This window comes from Musa acuminata, chromosome BXJ3-4 (genome assembly GCF_036884655.1).
Source record: "Musa acuminata AAA Group cultivar baxijiao chromosome BXJ3-4, Cavendish_Baxijiao_AAA, whole genome shotgun sequence".
NCBI classification, from domain to species: domain Eukaryota; kingdom Viridiplantae; phylum Streptophyta; class Magnoliopsida; order Zingiberales; family Musaceae; genus Musa; species Musa acuminata.
The window spans coordinates 5090500-5108021 of NC_088352.1; the positions used below are offsets into that span (position 1 = coordinate 5090500).

Below are 17522 nucleotides of genomic sequence, written 5' to 3' on the forward strand. Positions count from 1 at the left end.
AAATAAAATTTACTCTGCTTTCTCAGAGACCGAATGATTGATTCACTCACACCATGAAAGTATTAATTATTGCATGGGGAAGATTCACACCAGGGATTTCATTTGGAAAAGGAAGAAGGTATTCAATGGAACGGTAGACAGACATGGCTTCTTCATCATCTATCGAAGCAATATAAAAGACCAGTATCTAACATATCTCCGCAATGAAAAATACATCCAATCATAAACGCAAATAGATTCTATGGTAATTATTGCATGCATCTATTAGACAATAAAGTAATTCAAGCATTACCGCCTTTGAAATCGATAGAGAGGTCCAGATCGGCATCAAGAATCCGGAACGTTCAGGTTCTGAAAGAGCTCCGGAAGATGGGCGTTGGTCAGCTTGGTCCTCTTGGTGATTTCACGTTTCTTCTTCGGTTTGGGCTTGGAGGTGACACCATGAACTTGCGCCATCGCCCGCCTCTTTGCGGTGTTGGTGGCGGGTTTCATGCCGTTCTTCTGAAGCTCCTTTTCGATGTCGACCATGTCCCTTGGCAACTCGATTCCACGGAAGAGCTGCTTTAAATCATCATCCACCTTGATCATCACCTTAGGGTCATTTGGGTAGACAATGTCCTCCTGAGAGTCCATGTTGGACAATAGCCAGACCTGGCCAGCCGCCTTCAAAGCCTGCAAGTGAACAAGCAATATGGCTTTATTCACAGGAAGAAAAATGTCATGAAATTGATTTGTCGCCATCCATATCTGATAACCAAAGCAACACTCCAATGAGCGTCACTATTTCCATGACATGTAAAATTCGTGTATCATACAAAAGTTACTCCGAACCAAAAAGCACTTGCCACCCTTTGATCAAAGAACAAAACCATATTCATCGTCTTGATCTCTATAGGTTTTGGATAAGAAAGTTCCGAAGAAAACCAGTATCTGAGACCGAATTACTCAATTTCAGAAAGTTAAACCTAACAATAGTAAAACATAATAAAAAAATATCAGGCACCAAACTACAAGAACGTGCGCCATAACACTAAAAACAACTTATCAAGGTTAATGGTTGAGGCAAAACCAAAATATGTGCAGCTCAAATAACTACAATTTAGTACAGTACCTGCAAGTCTTCCAAAACAGATGGATATGAATCTTTGACCTCCACAACTTGTAGCCCCTCTGGGTACTTTCTAACCAGTGAAAGCAGTTGATCTTTTCCCTTTATATCATACTTGGACTGCCCAAGATCCAAAACACATTACTTCATGAACCTCGATAAAAAAAGTGTAGTGCTCAGAAGCTTGTAAACATAAAAGCACAAGGAAGCAACTGGCTCAATCCTGGTGCATATCATTGTTTTCCAAGATTCTAGATAACAACCTATATTACGTTCACATATACAGGTGAGGTAACAAAATGGAAAATGCATGTCTGGTACAATGAAAAGTCAATACCTAAATCATTCAATTTCAAAGTATCATTATAAATCACAGATAAGTATCAGACACCGGAGCATCCTGACATGGACATATCTTCTTACCATATTCCCATAAAGAAAAGCATATTTCACCTAAAACACATGTTTAATCAAAACATCTATTGGGTTGACTGTAGGTCTGCTATATTAAACTCCAGCTTATTATGTTGTTCGTTAAGCCATATAGATATCCATAATCGAGTTAAAAATATTTAACATCACATAAATATCTGAATATGTAATGATGGCTACGTAGACCTCATAGCTTCACTGTAAAACCAAAATAAAAATGCAAAACATTGTTAAAATTAGGAATCTTGAAACAAATTGTTTGATCAGTAATTTATCTGAGATGGTGCACTCATCAACTTGAAGAATCTTTAAACAAACTGTAGACTGTTGGACATAAGTCCAGAAGAATGCATGCAGAGTATCAAAAGTACATGAAGCACATTCTAAAGAGATGCAGAAGGTTTCAAAATGTGAGATCCTTTTACAGAAAAGATTTATACCTTGTAGGAGAAGCGCTTCCCATCGTACTTCACTTTAGTGTTTTTCTTCAAACTATCAAACAGGGCCTTATTAGAATTTACATCAACGTAGCATGCTTCATTTATGTCTTCTGGTGTGAATGCTTGTCTTGTCTGCAAAAGGTGGAATGAGGCATAGATTAGCACAGACCAAGAGTGTAAAATGTTCCATAATGCAATGTTCCATAGCAAAGTATTCTTTACGAACCCAACCTCGCGATAGTTAAAAGGCAAAAGAACAGCCTTACCAACCTGCTCATAAAATAATTTAGGGGTTTCTTGGTTCTGATTTGTTTACAAAAGCAGCAAGTTATAAAATATGAACTTTCCAGGCAATCATCTTGTTTATTTTTTTTATTTCCTATGTGTTTGCACATAATGAACTGCACATATTGTTTTTGTTTAAGCCATTTGTTGCATAAATATATTCCACAACTAATTATGATTGGATCAGCAGCTAACTCCTTTCTGTAATGGAGGCCTTATGAGTGTCAGCAGTTGATCATATGATCGACCTAATATGTCAACTTTTCTTCACAACAAGGTTTGTAACATGAGAATTCTTCAATGATGACCAAACCTGATAATTTTCTATTAGAGCGCCTTGAAAAACTAACAAAACATAAAAGTCATATAAAATTAGATGTTTGGACACTACTAGAAAAAAAGTAGGAACAATCATAAATTTCAAGAGGCAACACTTGTAAATTACCACCTTCATAGAAATAAAATATCATACCTCAAAAAGTAGGTCAATAACACGTTTAAGCTGTGCACCGACAGGAGACTTTCTAATTGCATTAATGTGTTGCAGCCTTTCTGTATCATTTGAGAACTTCACTGATGCTATAACTTTTGGAGGAGCTGATGAAGGTGTTGCTTTGTATGGCTGAGCAGCCTTCGAAGGTGCAGCTCGAGCTGCTATACTGCTGAGAGTTGACTGGCATTTCTCCTGTTGTTGCTTAAATCTATTGAGGCTTTCCTGAAGTGACATCTGAGAAATGACCAAAAATCACGAATGAAACAGTAACTGAACTATGTGATTATTGCATAAAAGAACTTCTAATTCAAAGCATCCAAACAAATTTGCCATGACAAGTTTTGAATATGTGGGTTTAAATCATATTTGATTGATTCGCAAGTCTTCCAAGAATAAATACATTTAAATCTTAGAAGTCAATCATCAGTAGAGCCTTAGGGATTTTGAGTTGTGATCCATAGCCAAACCCACCACCAATGGGAGAAGGCTTCAAGATGATCAGAAGAAGACGTATCATTATTGTAGTGTTTTATGCTAAGGTGTCTATAAAATTAGATAATAAGTCCACCAGACCCATCAGGATTACTCAGAGGTTGCAGCTTAAAAAGTGTGATGCTGTTAATTTCACTGCATGTGGATGAGACAACATATACAGCAAAAGGATGGGTTAGAACTAACAAGGAACACAAATCTCGACCTTTTAGTAATAGAGTTTTGAAAGTAATTTGTGTAAAGGGTCGCCATCTAACTATTGTTAAACATGCGACTTAATGAAGACAAGACAGATCATCATCAATAATTGAGCTTCAGGAAGGATACCCAGAGATCCAAACTTCAAGGTTGAAGTTATTTAATATGCAATCAACACTTACATAAAAGTGGATAGGTGAAGTTTAGCATTTCTTTGTACTAGTTCATGAATATTGCAGTTTGTATCACAACTTGTTTGTCTGGCTACATAAATTGAGTCAACATGCAGAAAGCAACAATGATCAAGCTAAATGGAAATTTAAGACTGGACATCTTGACACGAGTAATACTGACATGTTATTCTTTAAATTAAAATGAACCATAGAGAAATGAAACAAGTGAATCTCTATAATGTGACAGAAGGTAGAGAACTAAAAGTTAATTCCAAGAAAAACTCTAAAAGACACACATGCAAAACAGTGAAAGACAACTTTGAGAATCTACAGAGAGATGAAACTAGAAATTATTGTTAATGATGATCATCTGAAAAAAAAAAATTGCTTGTTGGTTGATCAACACGAACAAGATATAGTCAGTGTCTTTGATATGGCAGAGATATTGTGATCCAGAATAAATATCTCAACCAAGATAAGAATCTGTTTCTAGAAATTATGGTTTACACCAGCCAAGATTATAGGATATGAAAACAAATTCCTGTTGCACTAGTCTGTTTCTAGTAATAAAACAAAATTTTACAAAAACAACAACACGAGAAGCTTTAACGCCCCAAAATCCTCAAAAAAATGCCTACAATTGGTGGTTCAGAGACCAAGTTCCCTAAACCCCCACGATGAACAGTCCCAAGCCACATAATCTGTGGAAAAAATCAAATATAAATTTTAGGATTTAATATAAGAAGAAACATTAGGATCCAAAGGTTGTAACATTCTGTAACACGCTAACATATGGAGATGCAATCGAAATGGAGTTCACCATGTTGTATCTCACTGCAATGATCAAGGGATATGGAGATGCAACAGAGACCAAGTACAGCATGTGGAACTTGAGAAGCATACCCTTCTTGACTCACCACGCAACAGTATAATCCCCTACAACATGTGATCACCACCGCCTGGGACGATAAAACCGATACATATAACAAAATTATAGGCTTGTTCAGGAACGATCATTGTTCCCGATAACCTAGAGATCAAAAGAGGAAGAAAGATAGATCGACTTAATTCACAAAACAGGAGTCGTAAACCTACAGACCCATCAAAGGTCAGAATCCACGATCAAGGAAGAGGAAAGCTGGCCAAAAGAGGGGAAAAGCTTACGGGTCGTGAACGATTTGAACCTGATGAATCAGGGACGCAAGTGGTCTCCAGGAAGGGGAGAAGGAGCAATTGAAATCCAATTGGGGGAAGAGGGGAACAAAATAGGAGTGTTTATCGGTAAGAGGACACGTGGTTTTCTCCAATCTCAAAGCATGGAACGGATATTCGCCGCCACTACTCTCTTCGTCCTGATCGATTTAGGGAGGGCCGTTCAGCGTCAGGGAGGGCGTGGCTACGGGCCGAGGATCGGCACTGGAGAAAGCGAGAGGGAGGGTGGGGACAAAGCAGGCGTCGGTAGTGGAAGAAACCCTATGCCCTTGCAGAATCTGCCGTGGCTGTGGCAAAGATCAGTTGGGTCTTACGGCGTAGGGAGAGAGATCTCTGCGAGGTAAAGGTGGAGATCGTCCTCGGCGTCGGCACGCTCCCGGATCCCGCAGCCGATGGCCACCGCGATGCACCGCCCGGGCTGTTCTCGTTATCCACGGCCAAGCAGCGGAAGGCAGAAAGGGCCGGCCTCGATGTGGGGTGTCTCGGTTGCTGAAATATGACGAATGCGATTATCAAATAACGGGATAATTACATAAAACCCGTATTAAAAAAATTACATCATCATTATAAATATAAAAAATAAAATAAATAATTTTATTTATTATGATATTGTTAGTTACATTACGAAAAACATAACATGACATCACTGCACGTTCGATCAGTATGAAAATGATTTAGATTTTTTATCAATCACGGAAAAAACTGAATAAAAAGATAATTTTTAATATATATATATATATTTTTTTATCGATAAAGCCTATTTCAATATTCCTTCTATTTCATGAATTATTTTAAATTTTTGACTAGAAGAAAGTTGAGCATTTCATCTAATTTTTTTTTACTATTAGGCTTTTCTTGAATGATATCCTCCTAATTAATTTTTATTTAGGGATTTTTTCTTTTATTGTTTTGATTAAAATGCTTCTTTGTCTCAACCTCTCCCTCTCGATCGTCATCACCACCCTTTCCTATCGATTTCTTCCTCTCCTTTCTCTTTGCCCATCACAGGGAACGACAAGCGGGAAACTCCTCCCTCTCAAGTCGTCACGAGAAAGGGTGAGTGGAGAGGGAGGAGAAAGGGAGCAAAGAGACAACTGATGAGAGAGACGAAGTGACGGTGGTAGTGTTGGTGACATAAAGATAATTTGATCAAAAGTGACAAAAAAAACCTTAGATAAAAATCAATTAAGGGAACATCATAAGATAAAGTCCCAATGGTAATTATCTTTCATGTAAAATGCACAAGAAAGTTCACATTCAACTTTATATTGGATTTTGCAATAAATACAACCTGTTTTGTTTTGAAAAAGAGAAAGTTAATATTGTTGAAGACGCCTATGACGTGCTTCTTTGTATTTTTACCATTTTGTGTCAATGACTATATACAATCATTTCCTTCTCTATTAAAATAAAAACGAGAGGAATTGTAATCATCGAAAAAAGCAAGGAAGACACCAAATAAAAACCTGTGTTTATTAAGTTGTTCGGATTTTACCAGAGCAAAGTAACTGATTCAAAAGGGTAACAAAATATTATATTTGCACTAAGGAATCCTAAGAACCTTTCTGGGAATCTTCAGAGCAAGCACTGGAGTACCACATTTACAAAATTCCACTTGCTTTGATTAGAAACAATGTGATGAATTCAATCTGGCAAAAAATGAAGATTAGAAACAAGATTTTCTATATTGTTGGTTTTCCATGAAATCAGGAATAACTGGGTGATTGTCAATCATGCAACTCTTGCCTAACAAGAACTGAAGATTACTATTCGAAATTACCAAGCAACATTCCTATTGAAGTACATTAATTCCAAGCAGCACTATTCCAAATAACCAGACAAAGAATTCCCAATCAGGATTTTCTATTCGAAATTATGTACATCATAACTAGACCACTTGGAGCACTCAGTCGTAACAGATTATTGCACAGACAAAAAAAAAAACCATTGTGCTTTGATCACCAGAAAACTTATGTATGAATTCTGCATTCAGTCTATGGAGTGGATATTACTGCTATCACTAGCTACTTCCCGGGAGATGAATCATAACAAGAACTAGTTTTCAAAGGGTCCTGAATCACAAAACAAACGTTTTGAAAGGTTCAACTGAGTTTAATGTCTTAATCAGGAGAAGACAACTGTCCTTGGCAGGACTGCTGTTTTCTTGTTTTCTATCCTTCGAATATGATCACTTCTGCAATTAAAGACAGAACAATGTACACTTGATTTGTTTATTCAAAATTCAAAATAAGAAAAAAGACCATGAATTACCTTTCACTATTTGCATATCACAAAGGCATGGCAATTTCATATTTTCTTTTGATGTAAAACTAGTTCAGAAAGATTAATTTCTCTGTAGCTGAAATTTTACTCTAGATACAGACCTCTACCTTAGAGAAACAGAGAGCTATCATCAGTGAATCCTATAGCTAATAGTTTCTCACCATGTACATTTGTTAACACAATAAAAGGGTCAAGCTATCATTAGAATTATATTAGAAAATAAGAAAACCATGCTTATTAACTAATAGTTTGATCCAACCTGACTTTACCAACTTGTTTTAATAAGTGATGCTTCGTCCCCACTTGGCATTTGCTCCAACACTCAAATTTTGTACATACAATGCTTCTTGTATGCACAAAATTTACAAAGATATCCTTAATATGCTATGTCTATGTCACATTGACACTGTGGCAAAAATGCCGGATTGATGCACTACCCTTGGCTAATACAGCACCAATCAACTGCATATATGGTGCCTCTATGAGCTCCTACTTCTATACATGCCACATTATTCATTTGTTACTGTCGCTTCTTTGAGGCTAAAACATATAATCATTTATTGCCCAGAGTTGCTTTGCTCAATAAAACTGTTATCATCAACTTCTATTTAAAAATTACAATCTCTATGATCATATATTGCCAAGGCAATCTTACCCCTCTCTACATAAGACTTAACCTAAAACAGATTAAAAAAGACTGAATATTAGTTTCTTGTTTAGAAATGAACACTTGTAGTTAAAGATGCCATACATGTTCCATCATTAGTACAGGCACAAAGGATCGTCATATGATGTTCTTTCAGATGATCAATAGCTGAACAGATATAGCAAAATATTATGTCTCAACAATAACTGCACAGATATCTAAAAACAATAACTGAATATTTTGAACAACAGAAGCAGACATAAACTAATCTGTTCACGTTAGGCAAGATTGTATACCTAAATTACAAGGTTGTCAAGGAGATAATTAATTTAGATGGTTCAAAAAAGAAACTCAAATACTCAACAAAACAGTGTGCTGTGATTCTTTCCGTCTTCCTGGGTGGTGTCAACTGGAATTTAGTGATCCATTACCTTTCAGGTGGAACTTATTTCTTGGTTTGTTGGATATTTATATTCCAATATTTAAAATGCTCTCTCTATTCTCAATAGTACTCTTTCAAATTTCAGATTATAGAAACTTGATAAGCATGCTCCCTTGAAGATAGCCAGCTCCAACCAACAGCTGTTTCTCAAGGTATTTCTCTCCACTTACTCTGAACTAGGTCACTGTTTCATTGTAAAGCTGCTTGTGCTGTCATGAAAACACAACAGGGGAGCTTCTTAAACTTCCAGTTAATAAGAAGCTCTTCCATAAAATTTCTATTGATCAAAACAATCTATGTCCATCGGTTAGGGAGAAATCTATGTAATTTATATAATCGAGCATCAAGTAACCTGCATTTGAGCTTCAATGTTTTCCAATAATACAATAATCTCTTCGATTTGTGAATGCAAACTATCCCCTGCAAGAAATTCATGAACTTCCCCATTCACCTCAATAGAACTACAACCTGGTGTTTTCCTCAACCCCACAGCATTCATCTCCTTCCTCAGTTTCATAAAGCTACCCCAATCACTAACTTCTGCATATATTTTTGAGAGCATCAATCGGGGCCATGGATCACATGGGTCCAGCTCAATCAATTCCATTGCTGCAACTTTACCTAGCTCCACATTTTTGTGAACCTTGCAAGCACTTAGCATAGTCCCCCACAAAACTGCATTGGGTATCATAGGCATCCTCAATATCATATTGTATGCTTCTTTTAATCTGCCTACACGACCTAAAAGATCGATCATACAACCATAGTGCTCAATCTTAGGTTCTAGGCCATACATTTCCTCCATAAAAGAAAAGAATCTATATCCTTGATCTACTAGTCCTCCATGAGCACATGCGCTTAGAACACCGACCAAAGTCACATCATCTGGTTGAATTCCTACTTCTAGCATCTGGAAAAACAAATGGAGGGCATGGTCAGCTTGCCCATGCATAGCAAGCCCACATATTATCGAAGTCCATGAATACAAGCTTCTAACTCGGGCACCTTCAAAGACTTGAAGAGCCTTTTCGATGCTCCCGCACTTGGCATACATATCAATTAGGCAGTGATCCAAAGATCCATCAGAGTTCAAACCACTTCTTCCTAAATAGGCATGGAGCCACATACCAGTGTCCAGGGCACCCATGCTAGCACAGGCGGACAGAACAATGTACAGGGTGAGCTTGTTAGGCTTCTCGCTAGAAAGTTCCATCTCATGGAACAATGCAAACGCCTCTCTGCACCTACCCACTTGAGAACACCCTGACATCAACGTGTTCCATGAAACCACATCCCTCTCGGGCATCTCGGCAAATATTCCACGTGACATTTCAATCGCTCCATGCTTCAAACACTGATGTATGATGGTATTCCAAGTGACGAGAGTTTTAACAGGCATTTCATCAAACAGATGCCGACAGATATCTAACTTACCGTGGTTGCCATAAGCCTTAATCAACTGAGTGCTGACAAACGGATCGATCACAATCCCACTACCGATAATATATCCGTGAATCATCTTTACCATAGACAAGCTGCCCAATTGGCAGCATGCGGATATCGCGGTCGCCAGAGCAATAGGATCTGGCGACAAGCCGGACAAGACCGTAGCTCGGAATAGTTGAAACGCTTCGGTAGGCTGGTCGACAGTGACGTAGGCCCGGACCATGGCCGTCCGAGCGACGAGGCCTGCATCAGGCATTTCATCGAACATCTGACGCGCGATGTCGACGAAGCCGATGGCAGAGCAAACGGATATAAGAGCGCTGGAGATGAATTCATTGGAGAGGAGTCCGACCTTGCGGACGTGCGAGTGGAGCTGTTGTGCCGCGCGGAGGGCCGAAGGTGCGGCGAAGGTGGTGTCGGTGGCGATGGATTTGATGAGCCGCACGAGCGAGCGGGTGGTGTGCCGCAGGGGCGCGTCGATCATGCGGCTGAGGTCGTATCCAGAGAAGCGGTCGCATTTGACGGCCTTGATGTCTTTGAGTGGGTGATAAGGCAACTTTGGTAGTAACTCCTGACGGCTGCGATTAGCCCTCATCAACTGATGACGAGGACCGTGAAGTCACTGGTGAAGCAACGAAATCGCACCGGTGTTGTGGTGTAACATTGGCACAGAACTTAAAGCTGTTAATCAGCTATCTTTACGGATCTTCAAGTGATTTCGACGCAGATCGTCAACCCAGTTCATAGACACGACGTGAGCCACACCCGAGTCACAGGTAACGCGCACCGTCGCCGCGACCACCACATGTTTTGCTCGTCCTGCAACAACCGCTGCTTTTTTCTGTTTCTTTTTCGCAACGGATATATCAACGAAACAAGAGAGCGGAGCTCGAAAGCCGCACCATGTCGATCGCAGGCGCAGCAGCGGCAGCGACTTGCTCGCTACCTCGCCTCCGCCGCGCCCGCGAGGTGGTCATCACACCGTCCCCGCGCGCCTCATCGCGGCTCCTTTCATCTGACTGGCGGCGGTCGCCCGCGGGACGAGTCCTCGTCCCCGGTCCGCCGCTCCCCACCCCGCGACTCCGCCGCGCTAGGCTCCTACTCGTGGCGAGCGCCGTGGACTCCACCCAGCCCTCCTCCTCTTCCGCCAAAACTGTCGTCCCGGACAACGAGTTCTCAGTCGCCAAGGTTTCCTCCTTTATTCGCTTCTTTCTCACCAAAGAGATTATTGTTTTGCTTGTGTCCACGATACACCGTAGAGGCGGGGTAGGTTGGGGTGAGGCATATATGATAATTAAAGGGATCTAGGGCCTTCTTTTAATAGCTTTAGAGTTGGGCTTCATAGACCACTACTGGACTGTTCATACAATGTGACGATTTGCTTGATTATGTCCAGATTCATCTTGGATTAGTTCCTTTCTTGATTAAATCTAGTTAAATGTTAAGAATCTGAAGATGAACTGCATAATTATTTTTGATGAACTTCATATCAAGTATAACATAACCTAGATTAATTATTTTGGCTACAATAGTCTGAAAAGAAGTTTGTTTTAGCATATACGTATACGTATACTGAAAGTACAGTTTATTTTTTCTATGCATTCTGTATATACTGAGACATAGTGTGTGAAAATTGCAAATTCTCTGTGGATGTATATGAGAAAATATATTTGATAGAAATTAATAGATTCGGATCGGTTGAAAAGTTGGGTTATAGGGCTGAATTTAGCTCCACTCAAGCTTAGTTACAAAGACTATCATCTGTCAAGCTCAGTTAAAAGTTAGGGGTGCTTGAGCTCAATTCATTGTATATTAATTCATATATATTTAGTCCAGAAAGTTGTACGGCTTAGTAGTTGTACAACTTTGATGTTTGACATAACTTTCTTATCATGTTACAGGTTTCATTTGGTGTTATTGGTTTAGCAGTGGGTGGCAGTCTTCTCTCGTAAGTTCATGCACTGTACATACATAGATGACCAAACCAGCATTTTGATGTCCATAACCGAGTGGTTTTTTTGTTCCTAGATATGGATTTTGTGCATATTTCAGTATTCTGCCTGGGTCTGAGTGGTCTGCTCTAATGCTGACATATGGATTTCCTCTTGCAATTATTGGTATGGCTTTGAAGGCAAGTAACTTCTTTGGGAAAGCTTGGTATCTTTGTGAATGCAAAAGATAATGATTATTATTAGTGATATAAATGATTTCCTCTATATGTTGATATTATATTAATTTGACACTTTGACTCAGTCATTTATACAAATTTGCAGGCAATACTCTCAGTCTCAGCACTAATTGCTGAGTTCATTCTGCAATCTTGGTCATAACAATTGTCTCATACAAAAAGAAGTAAAAGTGAATAAAAGGAACCATATCTAGTTCAATTTAAATTAAAGTACTGTCATTTGGTGCAACCAACCAACACGCATAATAAATGTTTAGGAGTCATATTTCTTTGTGTTATAGAGAGCTTGGAGTTAGAAAATTCCCTTTTAGCTGAAAATTCCAAGTTTTAGGTGCTAAAGACCAAATTCTGGTGCTTTCAGGGTTAAATATGAGTCCAATACTGGTTTCAATAATCTGTCAAACTAGTATGGTATTTAAATACCTGGTGGTATATAAACCTATAATATTTGGTATCACTAAAGATAAAAATTAAAAAAATGGAAGCATACTGAGCATTACTGTGTTGCCTGGTCCACTACGAGTACTTGGTCCAACCTCCATAAGTACCTAGCCTATGTTTTAAACCATAGTCCTAACCATGCTTTAGCTGGGAGCTTTAATCTCATTAAATGTCATGAGAGTTAAATTCCTCCTTGATGAACTTACAGGTTTCTTGTCTAGTTCTGAACATTATGACCGAATTTTAAGTGGATAACATTCCTAAAGTCAATATTTGCTTACCTCATACTAATTTTTTGTGCATTAGATCATGCTAAATTTGTAGATGTTTCATCTGAGCCCTTTCTCCATGGTTACCAAGCAATATACATAAAATTCTAGAAGTCCAATGAGTAACTCATTCTGCAGAATTTACAACAGAAGAATATATTTGTTCATTTCATGACTATTTAAGCACGTCATAGATTCTTTGAAAAGAAAATTTTACCTTTTAAAATTTTCTATTAATTGATGTGGCATACATGCAGTATGCAGAGCTCAAACCGGTGCCATGCCTAACTTACTCTGATGCAGAGGTTCTGAGGGAAAGATGTGCTACTCCTATTCTTAAGCAGGTGAAGTTTTAAAGCTGTTGTAGGTTTTTTGGCTCCAGTTGATTCAAACTAAGGATATTATGAACATTAAAACTATTTTTTTTCTGTTTTTTCCATTGTTCTTAGAAGGAAATGCATCATGTTCCATGATAACATTAAAGGGGATTGATCTATAGGATCCTAACTCAAGTGTCAAAAAGCATATGGATTATTTAGAAGTAAATATATTCTGGAAGGTCAGAACATGAATATGTCTTTTATCTTAAAGAGCATAAGAAAAGAAAATTATTTATGGATACAAGAAAAAGGAAAAGAGAAATTAGGCAGAAAAAAGAGATTGGATAGGCACAAGGACTTCATGCATCTTTCCTTATTAAATTGTTGATCCCTCTCAATCATCATGTTACTGTAGGATCAGGTTTGATATGGAGCACACAAGGACTATATCTTAATTTTTAAGCACAGTTCTTAAGCCTTTTTTCATAGGAATCAAGTTTTTGGACACCTGAGATTTGATATTCAATCTTGATGGGTTATGATTTTGTGGTTTAATACAATTGTGATCAAATGTCTGATTGCTTAAGAAGATTTCTTTTGTCTTGATGCATCTTGAGAAGTATCTTTATATATAGTGAGAAGCTTGCTATGTAGAGCCTCATTTGACTAGCACCTACTTAGCTCTTTAGGTAAGGAGTGATGTTACACGATATCGTTATGGTGATGAGCAACACTTGGACGAGGCATTGAAACGAATTTTCCAATATGGCCAGGTAATCCCTCTGACTAATCAACAATCTGATGCATTTTATTAGTTTGGGTTCCATTCTTTTTATTCCTTAGACAAGATATATGCTTCTTTTTGGTTCAATGTATGGAGCTTTTGCAATATTTTGAAGGAAAGTATACTTTTATAAGTGAATTTACTATAAAATAGTGAAAGTTGTGGAAAAAAAAAATGCCTATGTTCCTAAATGTATCAGGGTAACTTGGATTTTCTGACAATTACTACTCTAGTTCAGAACTCCATTCACAGTTTTTCTGTGCATTTATAAGCAAATATGTCTGCTCAAGTGTAAAGATTTCATGTGTTGTTTTTGTCATTTTATCAATCGAAAATGGAAAGTTACCCTTCCTAACTGCTGTATGTCATTTTGCCAACTTAGTATCTCTCACTTCACCCCAAATTTCAGTGCTTCTATATTGTAATTAGTCAGTGGCACCTTCCTCTGCATCATAGTTTATCTGCAGATGGTGATTGTTTCTTGACCTTTGTTTAAGATGTAGGAATCAACATTATTTGCTTCTAAAGTAATGATACAAACTACAAAGTAATGATACACATTCTCATATTTTATCTACTTCTAAAATTTGTCTTGCCAATAAACAGTTATCATCATCATATTTTGCCATCATCATTATCCAATTTATGCAGTCTTCTAGCTATATTGAGTCAAATATAGGTTGTTATGCTTATTATGAGGATCAATGACTTTTTATTAGTGATATTCATTGTGGATTCCTACTTTTCCAATTTGCTAATTGTTAGCTGACATTTTTTGTTCATTGATTTATATAGGGTGGTGGGATCCCACGGCGTAGTGCACCAACCTTACAGACTATACGTGAAGAAGTATGTTGTTACCACATCTAAGCAAAGTTCCATTGTCCATTATGAGAATGTGCTTCTTAATTTTATGGAATCTAATGACATGTTGCATCTACATAATCTTATTGTTATTGCAACTATGAGAATGCATTAGTGTGCTCAATCGGGAGATTTAGTTTGATTTTGTTGTGACCTAGGAAAAAATATGAGCATGGAAGTTTATACTAGTATTCAGACATTATAAATTTTCAATGTCCTTATACAAGCTTTTTTACTTTTTTAGAGAAAGTTAGAAAAAAAAAGCCCATCATATTTATTTATTGAGAAATTGAAATCAAGCAGGTATAGACTGTCCATAGTAGAAGAGAGGAAAAAGATAAAATGGAGGCAACTCAAAATTGGAAACGTGGAAGGGCAAATTAGAAGAGGAGTTGCCAAACTAGAAGATTTCAAGTTCCAGTTAGCTGAAGTAGTTGTTGCCAAGCAAACGGAGTGCACTTGTAAGAATAAAATTGGCAGAAGCCCCTTATAGATTCTGCAGTTGCAATACTTTTAAATGCTCAAACAGAGAGTGTTGAACCCAGTTCGACCATAGGGCTGTGTCACCAATATTCTCAGATCTTCAATACTTGTAATCTTACAAGTGCAATGTGAATCCAGTGGATAGGATATGCTTTATTGTTTGATTATCCAGATATCTTTGGCAGAAGAACAAGGACAAATAATTCATGGTTGCAAGCCCAGATATGCAAAGATTCAGTTGAAATTTGAGCTGAAGGTTGGATGAATTGTATAGGAATTTGAAGTTTGTGTATGTAAAGAAACATAGTCCATGGCCTCCCACGGATATTTTTATGATATAGATTTCTTTAGAACCCCCTAAACTTGTGTACTTCCTATTGAGAATTTGTAATGTGAATACTAAACTGAAAACATGTATCGTTGTGATTTGTTGGGCAACTTGCTTCATGTACATCACACTTATGATACAGTTAGTAAAACTCATGGGGATAGCGCAATATTTCCTGTTCATATTTTGGAAACCAGATCTGAATTTGTGGTCAAATTTAAACAGCCGCACTAGACTGTTGTATTAGATTCAAATTGTTCTATATATATTTTTACTCAAGTGGCTCAGGATATAGATGGGTCATAAATTCCTAACAAGGTTAGATGATTTAGATTTTCACATTTATATAAGATCTTTGTTCTGACTCCTTAACCATGTAATTTTGGGATTATTGTACTGGTTCATTATATTTGATATTTCCAATATTGAATAAGCATTGAGAATAGGTTTTCTAGTTTGTGGGCACTTTTATTCGTTGTTGATGGATGTAATCCTGCAATGGCTTAATTATGTTCTCCTTTTAGGTCACTGAAGATGGAAAGTACTGCTTGGTTCTTGTGTTTGAAGCAAAAGCTTTGAAGTTGTCTGATTTTGAACAGAGACAGGTACATCACCTTTTTTCATTTCAATTATTATTTATTAAAGGTGACCTAGAATCGAAAGCAGAGATTCTACCGCTGTCTTTAGCTAAAGCTGCGTCCTATACATGCTATTGACCTGGAAATTGTAGCCTCGGTTTCACCAGATTCACCATGTAGTTGTTAGAGAATACTGCATACTGACTTGACATTCACAATCCTTCAGGCAAAATTCACGTCGTTCTTTGGACCAGGAATCATTGCGGAAATTGGTGATTTTCTTCTGCCTTTTAGTTTACGCATTGAAATTATAAGCTTTAAGTTAGTATTCAAGTGTTTTTGACTAAATATTGTTGGATTGCAGGGAAAGGAGAAGCTGATCTTTATGAAGTTCGCCTTATTTCGCAGACAACTTAAGAACCAAATTCACAAATATAGTATTTCCTTAAATCTTTTACAGGATAATGCCAATGTAAATTTCTCATCCTAATCCAATTACACGCAACAGATTCAGTGCTGAAAATTTCAGTTGAGCAGAGAAACCATCTCTTCCTTTGTTTTCTCTTTTTCATTTTTGCTTCTATTTACCATATCATCATCTTGAAGAACAAATGTATGTTGACCACGGCAGTAAACACCACTACTCACTGCCATGATTCTCAAAGTTCAGATAACATGTATACTTGTATATGAATTGTTGCATTGCTCTAATCATCTGCTGCTGTATATGGTGATTTGTTGTTAGCAGGCATTGATCGGGTCAGCAAACTAATAAATTATTGATAGGATATAAATTTATTTGTTACACTTCAGTGGCTTTCCAAATCCTTTTCCGAAGTAGCTCTGCTGCTTCATGGGCCATCATTTTGGGCTACATCTATGTGCTTATCGTGTCTGAGATCTCTAAGGATATTTGCAAGGAATGTGCTGCATGTATATATATATATATATATATATATATATATATATATATATATATATATATATATATATATATATATATATATATGAGTGTGTACCATACGATGCACAACATGCACAAAATTCGCATTGATGTGTAGTTGGGAGAGCGTTTAATATACAGGAGTTCTTAAGTTAACTAAAGTTGTCTGGATGAAGATGTTATCATGAATCTTATAGTCTTAGGATTTGGATACTAAGATTATTTAATTTCTTTTTTTTTTCTTATCCGGAATGCAATTATTCTCTGTTCTTAAAATACAAGAAATTTCTACCGACACACCACTCAATGCTAGCCAGATCTCGGTCCTTTTCATCTGAAGTCAACGCTGGAGAAATCTTATGGCAGATACGACATCCAAAATATGTCGAGTGTACCACACTACAATTGGACGTTCCAAAACAAGCTGCATTCGAGTTGCTAGAATATGTGACATTTTGACCACTCCTTTGTTGTTGCCCATGGAATAAGACGACGACCAAACTCGCAGACCTGCGTGCTCTCTCATGTATTAGCTTATTCGAAAACAAAGACTAGCGGCCATGGGGATGTGGCGTTGACAGTTCGTGGTCAGTTGACTTTGAATGCTAGAGAAGCTTAGATATTTAAAATCATTATTGACAGTTTTCCCAAAGATATTTTTCTCTCTCCTCAGA

General features: G+C 37.5%; 3 protein-coding genes across 7 annotated transcripts; 1 reads left to right on the forward strand and 2 right to left on the reverse strand.

The window, feature by feature from the left end:
- Nucleotides 1-121: 121 nt before the first annotated feature.
- Nucleotides 122-5322, reverse strand: LOC103980785 (transcription initiation factor IIE subunit beta). Of its 5 annotated transcripts, none has more exons than XM_065146891.1 (6): nt 4786-5322; nt 4539-4651; nt 2738-2992; nt 1981-2112; nt 1112-1228; nt 122-672 (listed from the first exon to the last, which is right to left on the reverse strand). In XM_065146891.1, the coding sequence occupies exons 3-6, from the start codon at nt 2990-2992 to the stop codon at nt 328-330; spliced, it is 849 nt and encodes a 282-aa protein (XP_065002963.1). In that variant the 5' UTR covers nt 4539-4651; nt 4786-5322; the 3' UTR covers nt 122-327. The 5 variants fall into 5 exon arrangements, with proteins under 5 accessions (XP_065002963.1, XP_009395559.2, XP_065002964.1 ...); XM_009397284.3 differs by having other exon boundaries at nt 4525-4651; XM_065146892.1 differs by lacking the exon at nt 4539-4651 and having other exon boundaries at nt 4806-5322.
- A 2655-nt stretch (nt 5323-7977) lies between these two features.
- LOC103981582 (pentatricopeptide repeat-containing protein At2g22410, mitochondrial-like) lies at nt 7978-10507 on the reverse strand. The gene has a single exon (XM_009398332.3). The coding sequence runs from the start codon at nt 10243-10245 to the stop codon at nt 8548-8550; it is 1698 nt and encodes a 565-aa protein (XP_009396607.3). The 5' UTR covers nt 10246-10507; the 3' UTR covers nt 7978-8547.
- On the forward strand, nt 10507-16631 carry LOC135637227 (uncharacterized). Its single transcript, XM_065149785.1, has 9 exons — nt 10507-10838; nt 11552-11598; nt 11679-11781; nt 12806-12892; nt 13558-13641; nt 14448-14501; nt 15852-15932; nt 16132-16177; nt 16270-16631. The coding sequence occupies exons 1-9, from the start codon at nt 10554-10556 to the stop codon at nt 16320-16322; spliced, it is 840 nt and encodes a 279-aa protein (XP_065005857.1). The 5' UTR covers nt 10507-10553; the 3' UTR covers nt 16323-16631.
- Nucleotides 16632-17522: the final 891 nt, after the last annotated feature.